The 24,225-nt window shown below is 46.9% G+C and overlaps 1 protein-coding gene across 1 annotated transcript; it reads right to left on the reverse strand.

Annotated features, from left to right (window-relative positions):
* Positions 1-4,916: 4,916 nt before the first annotated feature.
* LOC125428972 lies at positions 4,917-17,483 on the reverse strand. The gene is made up of 2 exons (XM_048489665.1): positions 17,337-17,483; positions 4,917-6,303 (listed from the first exon to the last, which is right to left on the reverse strand). Exons 1-2 carry the CDS (start codon positions 17,410-17,412, stop codon positions 5,492-5,494), a joined length of 888 nt encoding a protein of 295 aa, XP_048345622.1. The 5' UTR covers positions 17,413-17,483; the 3' UTR covers positions 4,917-5,491.
* Positions 17,484-24,225: the final 6,742 nt, after the last annotated feature.

The following is a 24,225-nucleotide window of genomic DNA, read 5'->3' on the forward strand; positions in this document are numbered from 1 at the left end:
GAGCTGGTTCTTATACCCTGCTTTTCTGTACCTTTAGGAAGTCTCAAAGCAGCATACAGCTACCTTCCTTTCCCTTCTATGCAACAGACATCTTGTGAGGTAGGTGGGTGAGGCTGAGAAAGTTGACAGAACTGAGATTGATTCAAGATCACCCAGCAGGCTTCATGTGGAAGAGCAGGGAAAACAAGCCCAGTTCACCAGACTAGAGTCTGCCATTCGTATGGAACAGGGGTAGGGAACCTGCGGCTCTCCAGATGTTCAGGAACTACAATTCCAATCAGCCCCTGTCAGCATGTCCAATTGGCCATGCTGGCAGGGGCTGATGGGAATTGTAGTTCCTGAACATCTGGAGAGCCGCAGGTTCCCTACCCCTGGTATGGAAGTACGGGTGGGTAGGGTGGTGGCCAAATTTGCAGATGATACCAAATTATGTAGGGTGGTGAGAACCACAAAGGATTCTGAAGAGCTCCAAAGCCGGACCTTGATAAATTAGGTGAGTGGGCTAAGAAATGGCAAATGCAGTTCAATGTAGCAAAATGCAAAGTGATGCACATAGGGGCAAAAATTCCAAACTTCACATACACGCTACAGGGGTCAGTGCTATCAGTCACAGACCAGGAAGGGATTTAGGCGTCTTAGTTGATAGTTCCATGGGAATGTCAACTCAATGCATGGCAGCTGTGAAAAAGGCAAACTCTATGCTGAGGATAATTAGGAAAGGAGTTGATAATAAAACTGCAAGGATTGTCATGCCCTTATATAAAGCTGTGGTGCGACCGCACTTGGAGTACTGTGTTCAGTTCTGGTCGCCACATCTCAAAAAGGATATTGAAGAGATAGAAAAAGTGCAGAGAAGGGCAACGAGGATGATTGAAGGATTAGAGCACCTTCCCTATGAGGAGAGGCTGCAGCGTTTGGGACTCTTTAGTTTGGAGAGGAGACGTCTGAGGGGGGATATGATTGATGTCTATAAAATTATGCCTGGGGTAGAAAATGTTGACAGAGAGAAATTTATCTCTCTTTCTCACAATATTAGAACCAGGGGGCATTCATTGAAAATGCTGGGGGGAAGAATTAGGACTAATAAAAGGAAACACTTCTTCACGCAACTGGTGTGATTGGTGTTTGGAATATGCTGCCACAGGAGGTGGTGATGGCCACTAACCTGGATAGCTTTAAAAAGGGCTTGGACAGATTTATAGAGGAGAAGTCGATCTATGGCTACCAATTTTGATCCTCCTTGATCTCAGATTGCAAATGCCTTAGCAGACCAGGTGCTCAGGAGAAACAGCCGCAGCAGAAGGCCATTGCTTTCACCTCCTGCATGTGAGCTCCCAAAGGCACCTGGTGGGCCACTGCAAGTAGCAGAGAGCTGGACTAGATGGACTCTGGCCTGATCCAGCAGGCTAGTTCTTATGTTCTTATATGCAGGAGTGGGGAATCAATGTGTAACTGAAACTACTAAACTATGGGCACAACACGTAACACCAGTAATTGAATAGGAAATATATCCAAAACAGGAAACAATGTGCAAACACAATAAGATGCCCAGGGTTGCCAAGTCCCTCCTGACAACTGGCAGAAGATCTGGGGGAGTTGGTACAGGGGGCAGCGATCAGCACACGCATGATGACGTCACTTCCAACGTGATGCAGAAGTGCCAAGGCGGAGGGGGAGACACACTCTAGCACCGTGGTGGCGAACCTATGGCACTTCAGATGTTCATGGACTACAATTCCCATCAGCCCCTGCCAGCATGGCCAATTGACCGTGCTGGCAGGGGCTGATGGGAATTGTAGTTCATGAACATCTGGAGTGCCATAGGTTCGCCACCACTGCTCTAGCACTTGTCCCCCAAAACTCTATGATTTCCATCACTGTGTGCGCTGATCACTTCTCCTCTTTCAGCCTGCCTGCTTCTGCCTGTCAATCAGGTGAGTGTTGGTGGACAGCAGCAGGAATCAGTGGCCAATAATCTGCCATGAGTGGGAACCTGGGAATGCTAAAAAAAAAATAACACACAATGCCATGTAAAATAGAACAGAATGCCAGATTTGTTTTGGCACAAGGTCTTCATCACTGGCTTATAACCAGTATATCAAACACATCCCATGAAGAACATAACAAATCACAAAACCCAGCAAAATTCAACTATGAAGAAGAAGAAGAGTTTGGATTTATATCCCCCCTTTTTCTCCTGCAGGAGACTCAAAAGGGCTTAAAATCTCCTTGCCCTTCCCCCCTCACAACAAACACCCGGTGAGGTGGGTGGGGCTGAGAGAACGCCGAGAAGCTGTGACCTTAAAGGTCACCCAGCTGGCGTGTGTGGGAGTGTACAGGCTAATCTGAATTCCCAGATAAGCCTCCACAGCTCGAAGCGGCAGAGCTGGGAATCAAACCCGGTTCCTCCAGATTAGATACACGAGCTCTTAACCTCCTTCGCCACTGCTGCTATTTTTAAATTATGGTTTTTATGTGATCATTTGGCAGCCCAATCTAGAGGGCTGCTGAATCCTGCTCCGGAGGCAGCGCGCCTTGTGCTGGTGTAGCTGCCCATTCATGAGCACAAGGCAAATGTGCGGCTGCTACTTCAGTGGCCAGACAGGTGCCACATGGCTCTGCGCCCAACCTGGAAGCTGCCATCCTCGCACAGGCCCACTGGGGCACAAAGCTGTGCTGGCGGCAGGCCCAGGGCATTCTAGGGGTGGCTCAGAGATGGCCACGCTTTTAGTGGCATATCTCCATATTTCCCTATGGGGGATTGTCAGCAGGACAGGAGGTCTGGGCTTCCTGCACCTCAGGGAAGCCCTTTGGAGTGGGCTGGGCAGCACTGGAACAGTGCTGTCCCCATCTGCCAGTCAGTGTAACCCCCATGCTCAGAATGGGTTGACCCAGAAAGGGGTGGAGACTCAAAGCAGCAGAAGGCTGCAGAGCTCATGTAGTTTGGAGGAGACAAGGCTACCAGACTCGGACCTTTATTTGCATAAGCCATTAACACCTTGTTAAGGTAACTGCAATGTTGTTGGGAACTACTGGGAAGATAGTTATTTATTTTTGCTATGTTGTAAATGTTGGAGTTTATTGTTTCAGGTTTCTTTTTATGTTTGTAATGGGTGAGAGTTCTCCTGGAAACCTTCATCATGTTGAATCCTGTTCACCAAGCCCTTGGAGTCTACAGGAGCCAAACCACTTGCAAAGAAGAATCGGACTTGGCAGTATCAGAAGACTGTAAATACAAGGACTTGAAAATGCAACCCGAACAGGACCTTGAAGTGTGATGTTAAATGTTGATGTTTGATGTTACATGTTAAGAAAGTAAACCATTTTGTTTTTTTAAAATTTGTTGTTGCAAACTCATTCCAAGTTGTGCCCCACAGAACCCACAGATTACATCAGCTCTGGATTTAGTTTGAGTATGTTTCTTCTCTTTTTTTCTGTGTTTCATTTGGTGGTGGTTCTTGTGATTTGTTTTGCTCTTCATGGGGTGAGTTAGATACGATTGTGCTAATTACACTTATAAGCCGCTGATGAAGGCCTTGTCCTGAAATTCGTTTGGCAGCCCGTTTTATTTTATCCAGCCTTGTGTGTTATTTTGTTGTTGGTGCACAATTTGTTCATGGTTTTGATTTGTTTACATATTAGACTATTGGTGTTGTTTTGTGCACACAACTGAGTTGGTTCGTTTATAGATTGCATCGCACTACTTTTTCTGTTGCGTGTGTGCATGTGTTCTACCTTTGGGCTTACCCTTTTTTTTTTGGCTGAGTATTTTTGTGGTGGGAAGAGTGTTAGGCAAGGGGAAGGGGAGGCTCAGGTTCAGTCTGCCACTTGGCATGGAACTGATTGGATGACTTGGACCGGCCACTTTGTCTCAGTCTAACCTACCTCATAATGTTGCTGTGACGGAAAAAATGGAGGAAGCGAGAACAATTTATGCTTCCCTGCAATCCTTGGTGGAAGGGCAAGGGATAAAATGCAATAAGTAAAGACAATTGGAGGACGAATATTTACAAAATGCCTTCCCTAGGAACACTCCCAGGTCCACAAGGCCTATAATCCTCTGTCACCCCACTTCCATTGCTGACTGATTCCTGTTCAAGGTCTGCCCAGCCTGGCTTGGCACCTTGAAGACTCTAACGTTCACAAACCATTGTGGTCCCAACATGGCCTCGACCCAGGCCAGGACCTTTACGGCCCTGGCCCCTGCCTGGCGGAATGCTCTACCTCCAGCTGTCCGGGCCCTGCGGGACCTTGGTGAGTTCCGCAGGGCCTGTAAGACAGAGCTACTCCACCGGGCCTTTGGGGGGGCTGGCCGCGGTTTTACCGCCCCCCACTGAGACTGAGGCTGCCTGCTTTCCATCTTGGTTGGGCCCTGATTCCATCTTGGGTCCTACCTACCCCCTCCCTCTGTTGGCCTTTAGATCGGGCGCCTGTTTTTAGCAACTTTTGTTGTTTTAATCTGTATTTGTTCTCATAACTGCTGCTTAAGTGTTTAATGGGTTTTAAGTTATATTTTTGTATTGATTTGCTGTCTTAGAGAACAGCCATATTGTGAGCCGCCTCGAGCCCTTCGGGGGTGAGGCAGCTTATAAATAAATAAATAAATAAAGTAAGTAAGTAAGTAAGTAAGTAAGTAAGTAAGTAAGTAAGTAAGTAAGTAAGTTTCCCCTACTTGGGAGTAGAAGTGACTCAGTGATGGCTTTTTTTCCCCAGTGAGTAAAGGGCAGGGAAGGAAAAGGTTAATGTTTTCCCTTTCTCCTTACACCATTTTTCTGTTTGATAAAGCAATCCATTCATTTCCAAAAAGAAAGTTCAATCTATCAACAGTAATTAAGCTGGCAGGTGATATAAAACAAGCATATTTTTTCCTCTGGAAATTGCTATTCCTATTTACTCATACCAATAAAAAGAGCCCCTTTTAAGGTTTCGTAACTTTTATTGAAAGTAGAGTCCTTTTATTTTAAAAAAAATCAAGCAAGCAGTGACCAGGGAGTCAAAAATTCAAACATTCACAAACTATTATGGTCCCCACACTATCTAAGAATGGATGTTACACAGCTGGTGATAATGCTAAGGGTGTAGCCAATGAAATCTTAAGTTTCTGCTTACCAAACTAGCCCGCTACATGCCCCAGCCTTAACTGGCAGAAAAAAAACACCCTTGATTTTCTCTTAGTTTATCTTTCTTCCATCTTCAAAATCCTACCAGAATTAGGAACAGAACCCCAAAGCCCGGCTTCCTTTTATTTGGCTGGATTTCCTCATACAGATGACATGTCAGATTGAGGAAATTGAACTCATAGCAAGTGTCATCCTAGATAAAGGTTACGCTGTGGGAAAGCAGTGTGTTTTTTAAAAAGCATTTGAGGTGTGCTTTTTTTTATACCTCTGAATGACTCCAAACATAAGCAATTCCCAGGAGTCGTCTAAAATACAGAGGGACAACGCCCCTCCCCCATCCTAACTGCCACCCTTCAGAGAAGAGTCCCCATTTAAAAATCTGTCTCTAAATCCTCATCAGAATTGGAGTCGTCTGGGGAATTTATTGTTATGGGGGGTTTATAAGTGGGTATTTTGGGTTTTGTTACGGTTACAGGAGGCACGGTTACAGTTGGAACAATATTCGTCATGTAATGTGGGGGAGAGGAGGGAAGGATCTCAGGTTCAGGTAGCTGTGCAGAGGCAGGAGGTACTTGCAGAGAAGGGTCTGAAATAACGGGGAGGCTGGACCTTCTTCCTGGTTGAGCAGCACTGTTGGTTGCCTCAGTTTCGCTAGGCTTGCTGGGCTTAAACAGGTCCTTCAGGCTCGGAAACCAGGACAAGAAATCGGCTTTCTTGGGAGCTTCCGAACCTGACGCATCTGAAAAAGCATCTATCAAGGGCTTGAAGAGTTTGGGCAAATCAGAAATTGAAAATGTATCTTCATCGACTGACTCTGTTTCCGATTTGCCTTCATTGCTGTCATTTATGGCCTCTTCCTCATCTTCCTCAATAGCTCTCTTGACGATGAGGCTGAAGAGGGCAAGAGCATCGGCCTCATCAACTGTATCATTTGCTCTGGTTCCTTCACTAACTACTGCAGGTCCTTCCAAGTTGGTCGTTTCGGTCTCATTGGTGTCATTCGCCGCCTCAATATCATCATCTTCCAGGGTACCATCAGGCTCAGATATGTCCTCCTCTTCGGAACCGGGTTCAAACTCGAATTTATTAAGGACAGACTCTTCTTCAAGGTCTCCAAGCTTTGACCCAGTTGTCACGCTGACGGACGTTGTAGCCGTCGTGGTGATGGATCGAGATGTCGCCCCTGAAAGGTCCATCAAAGAGAGATAGGGTGAAGCAGCAGATTTATAAGCCAAAGTACCCGGACCTCATCATGGGCTTTAAAAAGCAAGTATCCAATTATCCCCCAACCACACAAGAGCCTGAATTGCCACAGATCACTGCTATATCGGAGTCAAGATACCATATTTCTCATTGAGTGTATTCAGCGGTGGGATCCAAAAATGTTAGTAACAGGTTCCCATGGTGGTGGGATTCAAACTGTGGCATAGCGCCAATGGGGTGGGGCGGGGCACGACGGGGGCATGGCTGGGCATTCCGAGGGCGGGGCATTGCTGGGCGGGCTTTGTGGCAAGGGCGCGGCCTGCGCCCGATCGCGGAAGGAAGCGAATGCACGAGGCGGAGGCTGCGCCGGTGCACCTCCTGCTAGACTGCTTCAAGTTCTGCGTGCTACTGCTGAGAGGAGGGGCGTAACCAAGGTAAAAATCACGTGGCAAAATCACTAATTAGTAACCCCCTCTTGGCACACGCAAATAATTAGTAACCTACTCTCGGGAACCTGTGAGAACCTGCTGGATCCTATCACTGAGTGTATTTTATCCTACTTTTCCTCCAAAGGCTGCCAAATGGCCTAGAGAAACGTGATCTGTCCCTGTAATATTGTACCTATTGTAGTTTTATCCTGTCTTTCTTCCTAAAAGCTGAAGACAGCAGAGTGGATGGGCTTTGCCTCCTCCCACACCCCCATTTTCTCTGCCCAACAGTGCACTGAGGGTAGATAGTCTGAGAGTGAAAGGAAGTCATTTCCTCAGATCTGTTGCAGTAGAAGTGCATTCAGACACTCAGTCTCCCGCCTCTATACTTCAGTGGTAGGAGGCCCAGGAGGACTGTGCTACGACATTTCTCCACATAGGCAATTTGCTGTCTATTGCTCCATCTAAGGTGTTGCTCTTGTTGATGCTGCAGGCAGTAGCTCCTACACCTACGAATTACTCCCAAATTATAATCTGTTTAGGTGTCAACCTCGCCCTATTACGAGGAACCAGGTGACATCACTTCCATATCCATGCAGTGACACAACATCTGATAGGGCATGCTGTTCCCATTTAACAGATGGGAAACAAAGGCCAGCTGTCTGCCTACCCCACCCACCATCTCTCACCAAATCCTTCGCTTAGATTCCTACTGCGTTTGCCCTAAACCCAGTGTTCACACGCAGCCCTTTTGCTAACATTTAGAATCAATGGGATTACTCATAAACAGGTGGGTTGAGGTTACATTCTTCATTTATTGAATCCCTGGTTGGGAGGAATCTCATTTGCTGATTTCTTCATCCAGAAACAAGTTTAGAAAAGCAGAACGGATAAAGAGAGCTTTCCCCACTTCTTAAAGTCAATCTATCACCCACGTTGTTTTCTCTGAGTAAAAGCATTGTATAATCCCCAAGTAAGAAGTTTTGGCAGGACTTTTACAAACAGTCAACAGGTACAGCTTTCACCATCACGAGAATTCCATGCTGGGGAGGGGGGGAAGGGGCCCAGCATCTGGTCATGGCCCACCCACCCTGGGAGGAAAGGGGAGGGGGAGGGGGAGGAAGGGGAGAGGGCCAGCATCTGGTCAAGGCTCTTCCTCCCTCCCTCCCTCCCTCCTCCTCTCCATACCCCTTCCCCCCAGGATGGGCAGGCCACAAGATGATAAGGCCCCCGCCCTCCCCCCAGGGTAAATGAGCTGTGACCTGATGATGGCCCCCTTCCCCCTCCCCGGGGTGGGGCACAAACAGATGGGCCAGGGGCAGCACCCCTTTCTCCGTGGAGGGAGACTGTTGTGCTGTTCTCACCATGTATTTTTAAAAGATGCTATAGCAGTGTTTCCCAACCTTTTCGAGGTCAGGGTACCCTTCACCTCACTCTTCATATCTCACGGTACCCCTGCCGCCACCCTCCACCTTCCCCTCCCATTGCCCCTGCTTGCCACACACCCCACCTTCCCCTCCCAGGGTGAAGGGTAGCACTGGGGTGGTGGTGGCTGCTGACCTTGTGGCAGGCCCTGCCCCATGGGCCAGCTCCATGTCCTTGCTGGCACCGGTGGGAGACACCACAAAAATGGGGGGGGGGGCAGTAGTGTTGCCACGGTACCCCTGGGACATGCTCATGGCACCCCAGGGTACCAGGGAACCCTGGTTGAGAATGGCTGCGCTATAGGGTTTAACTAGGAACTAGTTTATTCACAAAACTAGCATGTTGTGGTGGTTAACAGCATGTGGACTCTAATCTGGAGATCCGGGTTTGATTCCCATTCCTCTGCATGAACAGCGGACTCTTATCCGGTGAACTGGATTTGTTTCCAAACTCCTGCACCTGAAGCCTTCTGGGTGACCTGAGGCTAGCCATAGTTCTCTCAGAACTCTCTCAGCTCCACCTACCTCACAAGGTGTCAATTGTGGGGAGAAGAAGGGAAGGAGTTTGTAAGCACTTTTAAGTCTCACAGAACAGAAAGGGGAGTATAAATCCAAAACTCCTTCTCCTCCTAGCTGGAAAATTCCCAGCAAAACTTACGTACTTTTGTAATTTATTTACACCACAGGTGTCAAACTTGCGGCCCTCCAGATGTCATGGACTACAGTTCCCATCATCCCCTGCCAGCATGATGCTGGCAGGGGATGATGGGAACTGTAGTCCATGACATCTGGAGGGCCGTGAGTTTGACACCTATGATTTACACAGTATACTTAAGATCAGCTTATCATTTGGGGCCTAGTTCATCCTATTTCCTTTATATGAAAATAGCGAACTGGCTATGACTTAAAAGCAATCTCTCCGTTGATAGCCCAAAATGCTAAAAAGCATACTGCTGGGAAAAACACATCAAGATACAACAGAGGGCAGCTTTGTCCCTGAAGTACTGCCTCCTACAACGCTGCTTTTACTTAACACATAAGTATACATAAGGCATAAGCAATCTGTCTGAGTTTTCATAGATCAAAGCCGTCATGAGTTTCAGAGTATATTAGACTTCTAACAGAGACTCACAAGAATTTTTAAGACTTGGCTCTGTATTACTTCAAGGGAATCCTGATTTAAAAAAAACACAATGTTGCTCTGTACATAAATTACCTTCCCTGTGATTGCAATTGTAAATTTCATTTATAGAGCCAATAGGCTCCACCTTGAAACCAATTAAATTGCTTGTCACCTGTAGCTCATCTTCAAAGGATTCAAACAGGCCTTGACCCCAAGAATCCTTAGGAATTAGCCTCTTCAGAATGCAGATGGAATACGGCATTAAAAAAATATATATCTTCTCCTTGTGTTGAAAAAGTCACCTCCATTAAAAAAACAACAACAACCTGGGATTGAAAAAAGATAAACGTATAACTCGGCTTTGTCCCCAATGAGCCAGTGTGGGACACAGACTGCAGAGCTTGTGAAGGATAGGGCAAAGCTCCGGGTAGCAGGGCAGCACAACTCACTGGAACTCAGTAGGAACTCAAACGCACACAGCAGCTCAGCTTCACAGAAGCGGTCCAACTTTTATTGTTCACCAAGTTGTTTGCACAGACAAAGTGCTCCGCCAGGCAGTGCGAAGACAAGTGTCTCTCAGAGCTACGTACAGTTCAGCCTTATATACATTATACTGTCCAATCATAATGCAGCATCAATTAAGCTCAGAATGAGGCTAGGTCATACGATAACTGTCAACTAGATTTTGCTGATCAGGCACCTGTTTGACAGTACTCTGACAGGGCTGATGACTCAGGGGTGGGATTCAAACATTTTAACAACAGGTTCCGATGGTGGTGGGATTCAAATAATGACTGTTAAAAAGTATCTTTAAAAATATTTTTCATATCACTTTTTTATTTTAAGTATTAAAAATATTAATATTAATAAAAATATTTTAAGTATTAAAAAAGTGAAAAAGGAAATTTTAACAACAGGTTCTACAGAACCTTCAGAACCCCCTGAATCCCACCTCTGGCTGATGTACATCCAGGAAGACCTCGATTCAGAGGCGTAGCTAGACCATAGTGCACCAGGTGCACACTCTGGCTTTTGCGCCCCCCCCCCCACGCACCACACCCCACTTACTTTTAGGAAAGGAGCAGGCCGGAGAAGAAGGCCGGAAGCCTGCCTGTGTTGCCTGGGCCTGGTGGAACTACCCCAGGTTCCCCACAAGAATGTAGTTCCCATGCCTGGCTGAAACTTCTGGCCCTCCATTCCTAAAAAGTAAGTGGGGTATTCGCATGAAGGAAAGGGCACCGCGTAAGGGTGCCATGGGGGGGGGGGCATGGGGGAGGGAGGGATTTCTGCTGTTATGACTAGAAATGGTGCTCGGTGCATAAGCAACCCCTGTCCCTGGTGGCCATCACTTCCTTGATTCAAAACCCTCTGTATCCGTATCCAGATGAAACAAACAAGCATTACACAGGAACATGGATGCTTTTTGCTGGGTAGGTTTGTGCCTCATTATTTTCTCTTCTAGCTTGTGATGAAGGAATTCTGATTAGAAGTTATCTATGATTACCCACGATATACTAATGGTGGTTTGAGAGTCAACCAGAGTTGGAGTCCCACTTTGAGGTGTGGGACTAAACTACTGTTTAATTTGGTTTAGAATCTCAGTTGTGGTGGTGGGGGGGACTAACTCTGCTTAACTCATGTACCAGTACTCAAGAGTCACGGGTATCTAGGACAACTTCATCATACTGCCAGGGAAGGAGTGTAGCTGGGATTCAAACCCAGCAACAAGCCATAAATTCCAGCTAGGGGGTTGGCTTGTTGTGACATCTGAATGCCAATTTGGGCAAGCTTCATCTGCCTCCCAGTTTCACTTGCCTCACAGAGGTGTTGTAAGATCAAAATGCTGCAGTGGAGCATGCCCAGAGTTCCTTGGAGGAAGGGTGGGATTTTTAAAAATCTAGTTTAATATATAAATATGAGGGATGGGGGGTTTCCTACAGAGAATGTCATTTCCAATATCCAACATGTCTGATCAGGAGCTAGCATGACCCATATTTCTATCTAAGTGAACTTTGAATCATAAAAGCTTATAACCTTGAAAATTTTGTTGGTCTTTAAGGCGTTCTTGGACTCAAATAACATGATTCATTTTGATTTTGGATGTCAATATCAGCTTTCCCACGAAGTTCACCAGACTTCTTTGGGGAAATCACCTCTACCAACACCAACACCGAAGAACTAACTGCAGCAGGGGGAGTGGAGCTTTCTGTACATGTTCAGGAGCATTCTGAATATACATTAGATGCCAGCTTTAATTCTATAAATTTGTGGGAGATATGTTTAAGGAGGGATGGAGAATTTTCACATACAAGTCTTCAATTTTTTAACTAAATTAGAGATAAGGTTACAATATAGTTATATCTGCACTTTGCTATTTTTTTAGAAATTGAATTTGGTTTAAAGTACTTACTAAGATTTTAAAGCTTTCCGGGTTTTGATATCAAGGAAAAGTTTATTATATTATGGATAACTTCAACGGCAGGTAATGGGCGGAAGTCCAAATAGTTATTTGTAGTTTTTCACCTCTGTTGTCTTTCTAGCTTAGAGTGATTGGATCACTAAAGTGTAATTTTTCCTATCAGTTTTGTTGTAGTTGTTATAAAATCTATCTATCTATCTATCTATCTATCTATCTATCTATCTATCTATCTATCTATCTATCTATCTATCTATCTATCTATCTATCTATCTATCTATCTATTATTGCTAAGGACGAATTAGGAACGTTAGGGAAGCCACACTTCACTTACTTACTTACTTACTTACTTACTTACTTACTTACTTACTTACTTACTTACTTGCCTTGCTTGCCTTGCCTTGCTTGCGCTAGCACTTACTTACTTACTTACTTACATTTGTAGCCCACCCCTTCCCAACCTGGGTCGGGGTCAGGGCAGTGCGTATACATTTTAAAAGCAATTTTACTTGTATATAACATTCACTGGCATCTATCATTTAAAACTCAAAGATGGTAGAGGTGTTTGAACAGGCCTCATGGAAGGCAAAGCCCAACCCGAACTTCTGGATATGAGCCCTCATTAAAAGAGCTGTTCAAGCTTAAGTGGCAGAGTCAAGGGGAACAGCGCCAGAGATGTCAACGCTTTGATTATTGTCCAGGAGGCCAGGCAGATGACAATACGGACATAACTGGAGTGGCCTCAAGCAAAGGCCCGGTGGAACATCTTGTGAAGCGTTTCCCCACTTACCCACTTTGACCCCACTTACTCAGATGCTTGGCAGCTGCTCTCAGAAACGCCGTTTCAGCGTTATCGTGCATTTGGCTGGCAGCGTGCCGGGCTTCCCCATCCAAAGGCGCTGTTTGGAAGAGCACCAGGAATGGCGCCTGACGCTTGAGAGGCGTGACAGCGGCAGCGCCAAGCGAGGCTGACTGCATTAAGCGCCCACCCCCCCTGTAGTAGAGAGTGCGGGGGGACCCAGCGTACCTTGCCCATACAGTAGCGGCGGGGCGGAAAGGTCAGTGGAAAATGCCCGCAATGATGCCTTTACAGGGCCTGCGGAAAGTTTATTGCTGGGATTTGGGGAAAGTGCCAGTCACGCACAATCCAGTAATGAAGAGGAGTTAACTGTTGCATGCTAATTGGATTAGTGAGGTCAGAAGTCAGTGACCAAGGTAAAGGGTCGAAGTACCTATTGGTTAAGCAGACTGGCATCAGTTAACATGCAGTCTCACACGTAGGCATTAGATCTATATTCTTTCTTACACTTTGCACGTGTTCAGTAGCTTGTTAGCCATGTGATAGTCAAGTAGCAAGCTGGTCGAAGGAGCTTGCTAGTTGGAGATATGTTTACTTGTTTTCTATCCAAGTTACCCTTTCCCATTTTAGTAGCTAGTAAACTTTATTTTCAGTAAGCAACTGTCTCTGCATTTTTTTATTGCGCGTACCACAGTTTGCAACAGGAGGCAGGATGTAGGTGGTTCTGATTGACTGGCAGGCCGTGGTATCGTCAAGAAATTCAGTAATCTCACTTTCCAAGCTACTAAAAATTTCCTTTAAGAAAGCAGTCTCCAATCCCAATCTGGCCAGGAGAACCAGCTCCAAGATCGCCAGACCAGGCACCCACCCACCCCACCCTGCAGCCAAGGTAGCTACCTCCAGTGCCGCTCTGGACTGGAGAAGCTGTTGTAGGCTTACTAGTTCAAGCAGCTGCCACCCGCACTGTCAATCTGGCCCAAGGTCACCCAGCCGGCTACATCTGGATGAGTGGGGAATCGAACCTGCTTCTCCCGAATTAGAATCTGCCACTCTTTAACCACTACACCACGCTGGATACATAGATAGATAAATGAGATAGATAATATAATCCACCTTTCTTAAAAAGGCTTAAGGTGGTGATCCGCAATGGCTTTTCTTAAATCTCATCTCAATCAAACAGCAGTGGGAAAAATTCAATTATCAGCACAGTGCTTCACAAATAAACAGCAATCTCATCCACTTCTGCTCAAAGATACGTAGCGCAAGCTCTTTGAAACAAAATGGATTTGTGGACCCTCCAAAAAAGCCAAAAGGGAAGAAGCTTGACACACATCCAAAGGTGGGATCCAGCAGGTTCTCACCAGTTCCCGAGAGCGGGTTACTAATTATTTGTGTGTGCCGAGAGGGGATTACTAATTGGGTCCGATTTTCCATCTCCACGCCCCTACAGCCTCCTCGAGAGGTATGGAGCTGCCCCAGAGCGTGAAGGTTCCATATAGCAATTCGCGACTAATACTGCTTAACTCCCTGAACTGGGTTAATCCCGCTTTTCAGGTACTGCAATTCATGGATTCTCAGCCTTTCGTACCTTTTCTCTCACCAGTTTCTATCAAAGAACCTGTGTGTTTCACCATTGCTGTGTTCAGATTTGTGAGTTGGGGCATTTTCTATAATGGGATGATGATTTAGAAATGACCTGGTGCAAAAAAAAATTGGGGGGTTGTGGTGGGGAATTTGGCTGCCTGTGGGGGGATCCAACTCAGGTTTTGCCCAGGGCTCAGGTTTGCCTAGGTACGCCTCTGCCCCCTTTGCTGAGGGGGGGCTGGCGAGGGAACCTGTTACTAAAAATTTTGGATCCCACCACTGCACACATCCTTTAGAAATCTGTTCCGTAACATATGAGTGAAGTTGGAAAGGCCAGATTCCTCGTAGAGGATGGTCATAAAAGCCGCAATGGTGAAGAGTTAACAAGGAGTTTTGGGTGGATCTCAGTGGATGCACAGATGCATGCAGACTGGCCAAAACAAAGTGAACTGTCTAGCATCTGCTACTTGCTCTATGATCAGTGATATCCAAAATTTACAAGGCTAATTCAGACAGGTTATTTTTCCCACACTGATGCTGCACGGGCTGGATATTTCGCCATCACTGCAGTATAATCACCATTCACAGCTGAATCAGCTTGTTCATACAAGAAAATCTATGTGTGAATTGTTGTTGTGGGCACATCAATTCTGCAATATTCACCAATATGCGATAGAAAAGTCATGAAGAGAAAAAGGGGGATAGAAACGCCATCTCTTCTGAAATGTGGTCCCAAATGTTGAACTCTTGATTTGGTGGCATGGCCTTGATCAGGGAAAATAAAATGGTACCTGACGACGTTAACATACAGCTAGATATGTGACAAAACACATAAAAGGCTGTAACATTGCCATCAATTTGAGTCTGAGGCACAGGTCACTTCACACAAGTGACATGTTTCAAGTGTGTGATGATTTGCTGAAACAGGTTAGCTTGTGTAGCATGAAGTGTGCTTTGTGAGAGGATCAGTACAAAAGCATCTAAATTACACGTTTTCACTCTCTGAACTAGTAATGTCCATCCATGGGAGAAGGAACAGCTGGAATCTCCCAAACTGTCCCAGAATGCATCAGACCAGAACTAGCAAAAAATTGTGCAAAAAAATATAGTAGGCTCTAGAAAACTAATCCTCCCGAGGCGAGAGATGTGGATGGAGCATATCAACAGGACACGGTATCCAACACTCTCCATCCTGCCACCCCTTCTCTTAAGGAGCAGCAGTGGCGTAGTGTTTAAGAGCGGATGCATTATCATCTGGAGGTACTGGGTTTGATTCCCCGCTCTGCCGCCTGAGCTGTGGAGGCTTATCTGGGGAATTCAGATTAGTCTGTGCACTCCCACACATGCCAGCTGGGTGACCTTGGTCTAGTCCAGTGGTGGCTAACCTTTGGCACTCCAGATGTTATGGACTACAATTCCCATCAGCCCCTGCCACCACGGGTCTAGTCAAAGCTTTTCAGAGCTCTCTCAGTTCCACCCACCTCAAGGGGTGTTTGTTGTGAGGGGGAAGGGCAAGGAGATTATAAGCCCCTTAGAGTCTCCTACAGGAGAGAAAGGAGGGATATAAATCCAAACTCTTCTTCTTCTTCTTAATCTTCTCTACCCCAACTCTCTTTCTGGCCCCCTACTCCAGCTCTCTCTTTCTGCCCCACGAGCCTTTCTCCTCCTCCCCAAACATCCTAGGTTGTGGTGGCCTGTTCAATCTTGGCCACTGGCATTGGGCTTGTTATTGATTTACTCAAGAGTTGGCTCAGGCAAGGAGTAGGACAGCCCTGCAAGGACCCCAGACCTTCAAGAAGTGTAACGGCTGAGGAGGAGTTTGGGAATTGTAGTCCTTGTCAGCAACTCTGACATGAGAAATGGCACCCTCTGGACTACATCTCCCAGAGCCGTTCACGTTTTCTGGTACGCTGTTGGGAACGTGCTGCTCAATTATATAGTAAGATTAGGCAGAATTGGAGGGAAACAAGACTGTGTCACCTTGCAGTTCTGTGCTGAAGCAGCTGTGTGACACACGGTTGATATACAATGCTTCCAAGGCAACTGATTGTTAAACATGGTACACACTGGCTCACATAGCAGCTGACATTTGTTCACAGTGAGATCCATTAGGGTGTAGTGGTTGAAATCAGATTGTAGAGGCTGAGGAACAAACCCATCTTCAGTCAGAAAAATTAACTGCGACTTGACAACATTTTACACGCACAGACACACACACAGTTTCTCAATGTAATCTACCTCTGAGGGTTGTTGCAAGAGCAAAATAGAAGAGGCAGCTGTGTAAACTACCTTGGAGAAAAGGTGAGATAAAAATACTAGAGTGCTTCAAGGCAAATCTCACAGCTTGGGTGCCCTGACTGAGCACTCTTCCTCTCCTCTCTTGGTACAGGAAGCATTCTTGAAATCCCCCAGGTTAAGGAAGCCCTCAATCAGACTGTAGTTTGTCACAATGCCCGTATACAAATGCCTGGGCAAATTGGAGTCCCCCCTTCCAAAGTGGGACACTAAGGCATTTTTATTACGTTTCCACAAACATTTGCTATGATTCCTTCAGCAATGTGGCACAAGAATGAGGCAAATTTTCCAGCTCAGCATGTCAGCAGCTATTAGATGTAACTGCTAGCCCCTGTGTACAAGGTATCTCAAAATCTTAACCTGATGGAAGCTGGGAGTGGTGAGAAGGAATGGGGTACTCAGCTCTGTTTAGCGTTACCATGAGTGTCCAGACTTGGCAGTTGTCGGACAGGTGTCTGGAGGGCTCAGTGGTAAACACCTGTCCTGCATGAAGGCAGTTTCCAGACTCAATTCCTGGCTTCTCCACTTATAGGCTTTCGGCAAGCAGGTGTTGGGAGAAAGCTCTGCTCTTATGGAGCCCCTGAAGAGCAGCTGCCAGTCAGACAAGGCAGCACTGGGCAGGCTGGGAGAGTAGTCTGAATCCACGATGGTTGTTCTGGGGCACAGGTGTCAAACTCGCGGCCCTCCAGATGTTATGGACTACAGTTCCCATCATCCCCTGCCAGCATCATGCTGGCAGGGGATGATGGGAACAGCGAATCCAGCATCTGGAGGAGCAGTGAACATATGTTCTGAACATTTGAAGCCAGTCATACCTTGAGAGTCGAGTCTGTCCCACAGGGCACATCCTCACCGACCGTATTTCCCAAGCTACCCATTTCCATTGCGTCTGAATCTTGTTTACATTCCCTTTTTTTTTGGAATTGCCCCTTTTGTTGACCTACCTGGCAGAAGCAAAGTCACCGCCAGGATGAAGGCAAACGTCACCTCCATGGGCCTGGCGCCCAGGATGCACTTCATCCTTCTGTCTTCAGGGAGATCAGGCCCGCGTTCCAATTGCCAGGACAGCCTCGGCACCCAGATAAATTGCTCCAGACACTCTCAAAGGGACAGTTTATATCCTTGCTGCTGGTGAGAAAAAAAAAGGGCTCGGTTTCCCAGGGCGGGGAACAATGCAATTACCTGCAGTGGGAGTGCCTGACTGTTTCAACAGGGCTGATGTTGCTCACGACGGCCTCCAGTTGGAAGTTTGGCACAGCAAGATGGGAATGAGAAAAAGGGTCTAACCAGTGGACTCTCTGTTCCCTTGCTAATTGAGAGAATATTTTTCCAGCACCCCATGTTCTGTCCTAGAAGACGCCGCCACACCAATCCCAAGTCATCCATCTCTCCTCCCAACAACTATACTTGGCTCACCCGAAGGGAGAAAACAAGACAACCGGGCTCCTTTCACCTTGAGTTGTTACAACATTTTTACTCTGAAGAGCTTTGAGGGAATAAAAAGAGTGTTCACTTAAAGAGCATTATGGGATGTTATGGGGATGTTTGTTTAAATCATGAGATGTCCACACTTTTAAGGTTTTTCCCTTTTCTTCAGCCTAGAGCAGGGGTCTGCAACCTGCGGCTCATGGACTACAATTCCCATCAGCCCCTGCCACCATGGCCAATTGGCAGGGGTCTGCAACCTGTGGCTCTCCAAATGAACATTTGGAGAGCCACAGGTGGGCATATGGTGTGAATCCACTCTGTTGTGGAGAATCCACAGGTTGCAGACCCCTGCCAATTGGCCATGGTGGCAGGGGCTGATGGGAATTGTAGTCCATGAACATTTGGAGAGCCACAGGTTGCAGGCCCCTGCCAATTGGCCATGGTGGCAGGGGCTGATGGGAATTGTACTCCATAAACATTTGGAGAGCCACAGGTTGCAGACCCCTGTCAATTGGCCATGGTGGCAGGGGCTGATAGGAATTGTAGTCCATGAAGATCTGGAGAGCTGCAGGTTGCAGACCCCTGGCTAGAGGATGCTGAAACAGTTCACATGTAAAGTGTTCTGAATATTTATGATACACAGGGAGGTAATGGTGGAGAGAGGGTGAATCCTGTCTCTATCCTATTACTCTGCTGAGCAAGATTGGAAGTCTTCCTAGAGCCCTAGAGGAAACTTCTTCTAGCTTAAGTGCCTTTTCTGCTGAAGGAAGAGTCACTCGAGTTGAAGGAGGTCTCCTTGCAGGATACCTGGGTCCACCCTATTAATGTGAGAGTAGTGTTGATCACCAAACTTCTTATAGAAGAAAGCAAAAGTTTGCCCCCTACAGTTCCAGAGGACAAGACTAGATCTAACAAGTTCGAAGTGCGGCAAAGCCATTTTAGGTTAAACATTAAGGTAATATTCTTAATGGTAAGAAGAACAGTTTGACTAACAGTTATCTGACCATGGATTTTTCCATCACTGGAGGTCATCGAGTGGAAGTTGGACAGCCAGATGGATGGAATGTTTGTGTTTCCTGAATTGAGAAGGAGGTTGGTCAAGATAGTCTGTAAGGCCCCTTCTAGTTCTAGTAATCCTATTTCATTGTCACTACATCCAGACACATGAACACACCAACAGCAGCTGGCACTTTTCAAGTGACTGGGCAGCAGGACACAGGCCAGGAGGTGCTGTCGCATTGACAGTGTGATATCATTTCTAGGGTACATTGACTGATATCATTTCTAGGATGATCCTGGGAGTGATATCACAGTATCAGTGCAATGCTCTAGGAATTCCCCGGAAACACTATGGTTACCATAAAGTTTCCTTTGGATCCTGAAGTAGAGGAGGAGGAGGAGGAGGAGGAGGAGGAGGAGGAGGAGGAGGAGGAGGAGGAGGAGTTTGGATTTATATCCCCCCCTTTCTCTCCTGCAGGAGACTCAAAGGGGCTTACAATCTCCTTGCCCTTCCCCCCTCACAACAAACACCCTGTGAGGTAGGTGGGGCTGAGAGAGCTCCGAGAAGCTGTGACTAGCCCAAGGTCACCCAGCTGGCATGTGTGGGAGTGCACAGGCTAATCTGAATTCCCCAGATAAGCCTCCACAGCTCAGGTGGCAGAGCTGGGAATCAAACCTGGTTCCTCCAGATTAGATACACATGCTCTTAACCTCCTACGCCACTGCTGCTCCAAAAAGGGTTCTGGGTTGCCACTGGGAAGTAATCCACTATAACAGGAGACATGGCAGTCCTACTGAAAAATGATTAAGAGGAAGGAGAACCTACCATCTGTATGACGTGGAATCACAGGGAACGCCAATTCAGCAGCATGCCTGCACATAGCTGCTGAGCGGGTCACAGCATCCAGCATGGACTGCTGGTATCAAGGCTGGAGAGTACTAGTCTCTAAGTCATCACCCTAGAAATGATACCCACACTGGGGAGTACAAGTCTCTAAGGTCGATTCCGCACTTGGGTTATCGACCTAAGTTCGAGCTGCGTTCGACCTAAGTGCTCTGCACAACCACTGGGATCGACGTGGTTTTGTATCAGCTTCGCCCCGTGTAACGGTCAAATTTCCGACTGCAGTTGGGAACTACTACTTTTTCAGGGAACCACGCTCGAACTCAGCTCGATTCCAGTAAAGTGTGAAATCTCTGTTGCCAGGAGTCCCCCATTCAGCCAATCACAGCTGAGTGTTTCGGGCATGCGTACAGCTGGCCAATCAAAAAACGCCACCTTCGTCCCTCCATTCCTGTGGCAGTTTTTTGTATAACGTGTGTGGGGATAGATGGAACATGGCCGTAGAACAGTAGCCAATCGGAATGGAGCGGCGAAGAGGCACAGGATGATCCCGCCCTCCGAGCTGGGATCAAGCTGGTTGCAGTGGGGAACAACAATGGCTTCGACCTAGGTTAGTGCCCTTCTCAGGGAATTGGGTCGAACCTATTTTACTCGTGTGCGGAATCGCCCTAAGAAGTCACACATCCTCAAGCAATCCTCCAGAAACAGCAATAAGTTCCCCATCTCTTTTCATCACCGCTTGGAAGCAGAAGCCTCTTACCCTTGACCGAACAGCTGCTGGGCTAAAAAGCTGATTCTGCAGCTGACAGGAACAACTGTAATGTGGTCAACGTCACCAGCTGAGTGGTGCCTTCACTTCTCCCTCACAAACCTGCTGGGTTACAAACCTGTTCTTTGCTAGGGAGGAACCATAGCTGAAAGGTAGCCTTTGGGCTTTGTGCCAGCACTATCTTTGGCATCTGCATTTATTTAGAAGACTCACCTCAGACTGGAAAGCTGTTTTCATCCACAGAATTAGACTTCCCCCCACCCCTAGATCTGACAAGAGCTTTGTTGGCAAGGGGTGGTCAAACAGGTGGGTCAAGGACCACCGGCGAGTTTGTGGTGGATCACCGAATTCTTCCGAGTTGCTGGGATCCTTGCAAAGTATGCTGGACTATATTTAAAAGGAAGTGCCCTTTTCCATCAGTTGCACAGGCTAACTTTTCTAGGGCCATTTGCTCCCAAGATGAGGATCAGGCCCACAGGACAGTCTTTTATTTATTTTTATTTTTATTTATTATTAAACTTGTATACCGCCCTCCCCCGGAGGGCTCAGGGTGGTTCACAACAGGTAAATAAAATAAGCAGCTAAATAAATAAACAAATTCCATACATTTAGTACTGGTTCTTATTAAAATACAGCGTTCAAATTATAACATACCATTACAAAAGCAACAGATGTCATCCAACAGCTTAAACTTCTCTGGGGGGGGGGGGACAGCAGGGCCCCTGCTGTTAAAGAGGGGGGCGCACATCAGCGGCTGGCTTCCCCCAAAGCCCGGTGGAATAGCTCAGTCTTGCAAGCCCTGCGGAACTCATTAAGGTCCCGCAGGGCCCGGACAGCTGGAGGGAGAGCGTTCCACCAGGCAGGGGCCAGGGCCGTAAAAGCCGCATCATGGAAGGGCCGGGGACCACTAGCAGATTGGCCTCTGCCGAATGCAGAGGCCGAATTGGGACATATGGGGCCATACGTTCCCGTAAGTACAAGGGTCCCAGACCGCGTAAGGCCTTAAAGGTTAACACCAATACCTTGAAAACGATTCGGAACTCAATGTTCCCAAGCATTAGGATGCTGTTAGAGTATTACTAGTGTGCTACAGGTAGTGAAATCGCTAAAACATTTAAGGTTCCTGTATGCACAATATATTTCATAAAGGAGGCTGCTTGTTGCATTTCTGCATGAGTCGCTGCTCTGCTTTCCTTCCTTTCAATTGGGAGGCATGCTAATATAGAACAGCAGCTCATACAGAAATACAAGGAGGGCTAGTCTGAAGCAGATCATTCTTACTCTTCTACTCCACATGATAGAAGTGAAGGCTTTTGAGAGCATTTGAGTGCTGTTCTAAAGTGGGTCTTCAATTTAATTGGCTGACCCCAAGTTTTGGAGCTTCCAGAGAGAGGGGAAAGGTTTTCTCTCTTCAGTTTCTCTGTACCTTGCATCTTTTATCATATAGGGTGGGGGTGGGGTGGAGTGGGGGGGTGTAGTATGAAAGATCAGCAGTATTCAACTTGGGGTGGATGCTTAGATGGAATGCATAGACCCAGGTGCTGGACTGAGGAGTCCTGTAGAACCAACATTTTATTTTTGAAAGGTCCTACAAGAGTTCCATGTAGGGGTACCGGGTCTCCTGCTAAGGTGGGAGACCTCCTAGGCGTATACTGCTGCTTGGTGGAACAGCAGGAGCAAAATAAGGTTGGGAGAGGCAGCAGCATTGCACAACATACCTTACGTACCCCCAGAGGAGACATCACAGAGTTGCAATGATGCTCTAAGAATTTTCACGATCTCTGGGATTTTACACCAGAGATCTGCCGTGACATCACTTCTTGGTACTTAACTGGAAGTGATGTCACAGCATTGTGCACCGCAACATCCCTGTGCTCCACACCCAAACGTTTCTGGAAATTGCCAGCCAATCATAACCTAATTGTCTTTGCATACATCCTGAAAGGGGTTGTTGAATAATACCACTTGTCAATGCAGAATATTTCAAGGGCCCCTTCCGCACACGCAAAATAATGCATTTTGAAACCACTTTCACAATTGTTTGCAAGTGGATTTTGCCATTCCGCACAGCTTCAAAGAGCACTGAAAGCAGTTTCAAAGTGCATTATTCTGCATGTGCGGAATGAGCCCATGCCCCCACTCCAAGTTCTCCCTTGAATTTTCTCTCTTCCCTCCGTAGCTGAGCCTGTCTATATCACTTCCCTGACAGTCAATCTTTCAATGCTCCATCAATGCTCACAGGGTGAAATTTCCTACTATCATAACACCTCCTCTTCCTGTGATGTGTAGTCTACCTTGAGTCCCTAGGAGAAAGGTGGACTATAAATAATGTACATAAACACATAGTGCTAGAACTCAGTCATGCCAAGAAATTGGCGGCGTATTCAGGGCAGCCAAGAGCAAACTTCATCCAATGTGTACTTAATGTACAGCAGCCACTGCTAAATAACGATGTGGTAATAGCCATCAGCCAAGATGACTTCAAAAGAGGATTAGACAAATCCGTGGAGGACAAACCCAAGTAGCTATGAATTATGAAAGCTTACTGGAATTTCCATGTCCTGAGCTGATTGCCACTCAGTACTAGTTGCTGAGAACAACCGCAGATGAGAGCTGTTATTGTCTTGCTGTGAACTTGGACTTTGCACTTGGACTTTGTGAACTTGGACTTTGTTATTGTCTTGCTGTGAACTTGGAACCATAACCTGCAGGCCAAACTACAAGCAACCTGCAGGTCAAACTACATAGTGGGCCTTTCCCCACTTACCTTAAGCCCCGCGCTACTCTCCTCAAGTAGCATGGGGTCCCCAGGCACTCCCCACGACAGGGGCGGCGACAGCGCAGCCGCCCCGACACTGCCGCTGTTGCACCCCCTCAGCACGCGGCATCCCTGGCACTGGAGAAAATGGCGCCTTTTGATGACCCCGCGTCGGGGGTATAGGGGAGAGTGGGGAAACGCCCACAGATTGTGCATATAAAGTCACAAAGCAGGACACCCTGCTCCTCTTTTGAGAGTGGGAGAGAAGAATGAAGTCCTTTCCTCACCTTTATCATGCTCTGGATGTTACCCCCCTGATATCATGTCTGTCTGCAAAAGGTGAGGTTGCGGGAACTGACTTCTCACACCATGGGTAACTTGTCCCTGAGGCGGATTCCGCATGGGCTAAAAACAGCGGCGTGAAAACAGTGTGAAAATGATGTAAACCCTTTTACACCGTTTTAAGCCATTTTACACCATTTTCACACCGGTTTCACACCGCTGTTTTTGGCCCATGCAGAATCTGCCTGAGAGCAAACAGGGTGAGATAAGCCTTTGGCTTAATTCGAGAAGGGCTCATCTAATGAATGTCTAAGAGGATTTATCTTTGAAGGCCAAGCAGGTAGCAGAACTTCCCATACCAGCTTTACTGCCCACATAGCATAACCAGAATGCCCTAAAGGAATGCGAGAAGGCTACAGCGTGTCCGGGATGACTTATGTCTGAAATGCTTTCTGCATCCTTTGGCCAAGCAGGTTTCCTGATTAACAGGAGGATATTAGGCAGTGTTGGCAGTTATCTTCCACATTCCCTCAAATCCATGAGCATTCCTGAATTGGCCCCATGAAAAAAGGCTTTATACAGAGAAAGACAATGAACAGATAGAAATGCCCTCCATTGCAAAAATAAGAAGACTTAAGCGCAATGTTTTTGAACATTTCTCTAAAGTATATGATAACCTTAGCCTGTACACTCCCACACACGCCAGCTGGGTGACCTTGGGCTAGTCACAGCTTCTCGGAGCTCTCTCAGCCC

The sequence above is a fragment of the Sphaerodactylus townsendi genome, linkage group LG03 (assembly GCF_021028975.2).
Source record: "Sphaerodactylus townsendi isolate TG3544 linkage group LG03, MPM_Stown_v2.3, whole genome shotgun sequence".
NCBI classification, from domain to species: Eukaryota; Metazoa; Chordata; class Lepidosauria; order Squamata; family Sphaerodactylidae; genus Sphaerodactylus; species Sphaerodactylus townsendi.

Bases quoted from the DNA above. Each gene is read 5' to 3' on its own strand.
- LOC125428972 (XM_048489665.1), bottom strand. From the start codon at position 17,412: ATGAAGTGCATCCTGGGCGCCAGGCCCATGGAGGTGACGTTTGCCTTC. The intron at 6,304-17,336 runs GTAGGTCAACAA...TGGACCTTTCAG, and splicing joins GGTGACTTTGCTTCTGCCAG to GGGCGACATCTCGATCCATC.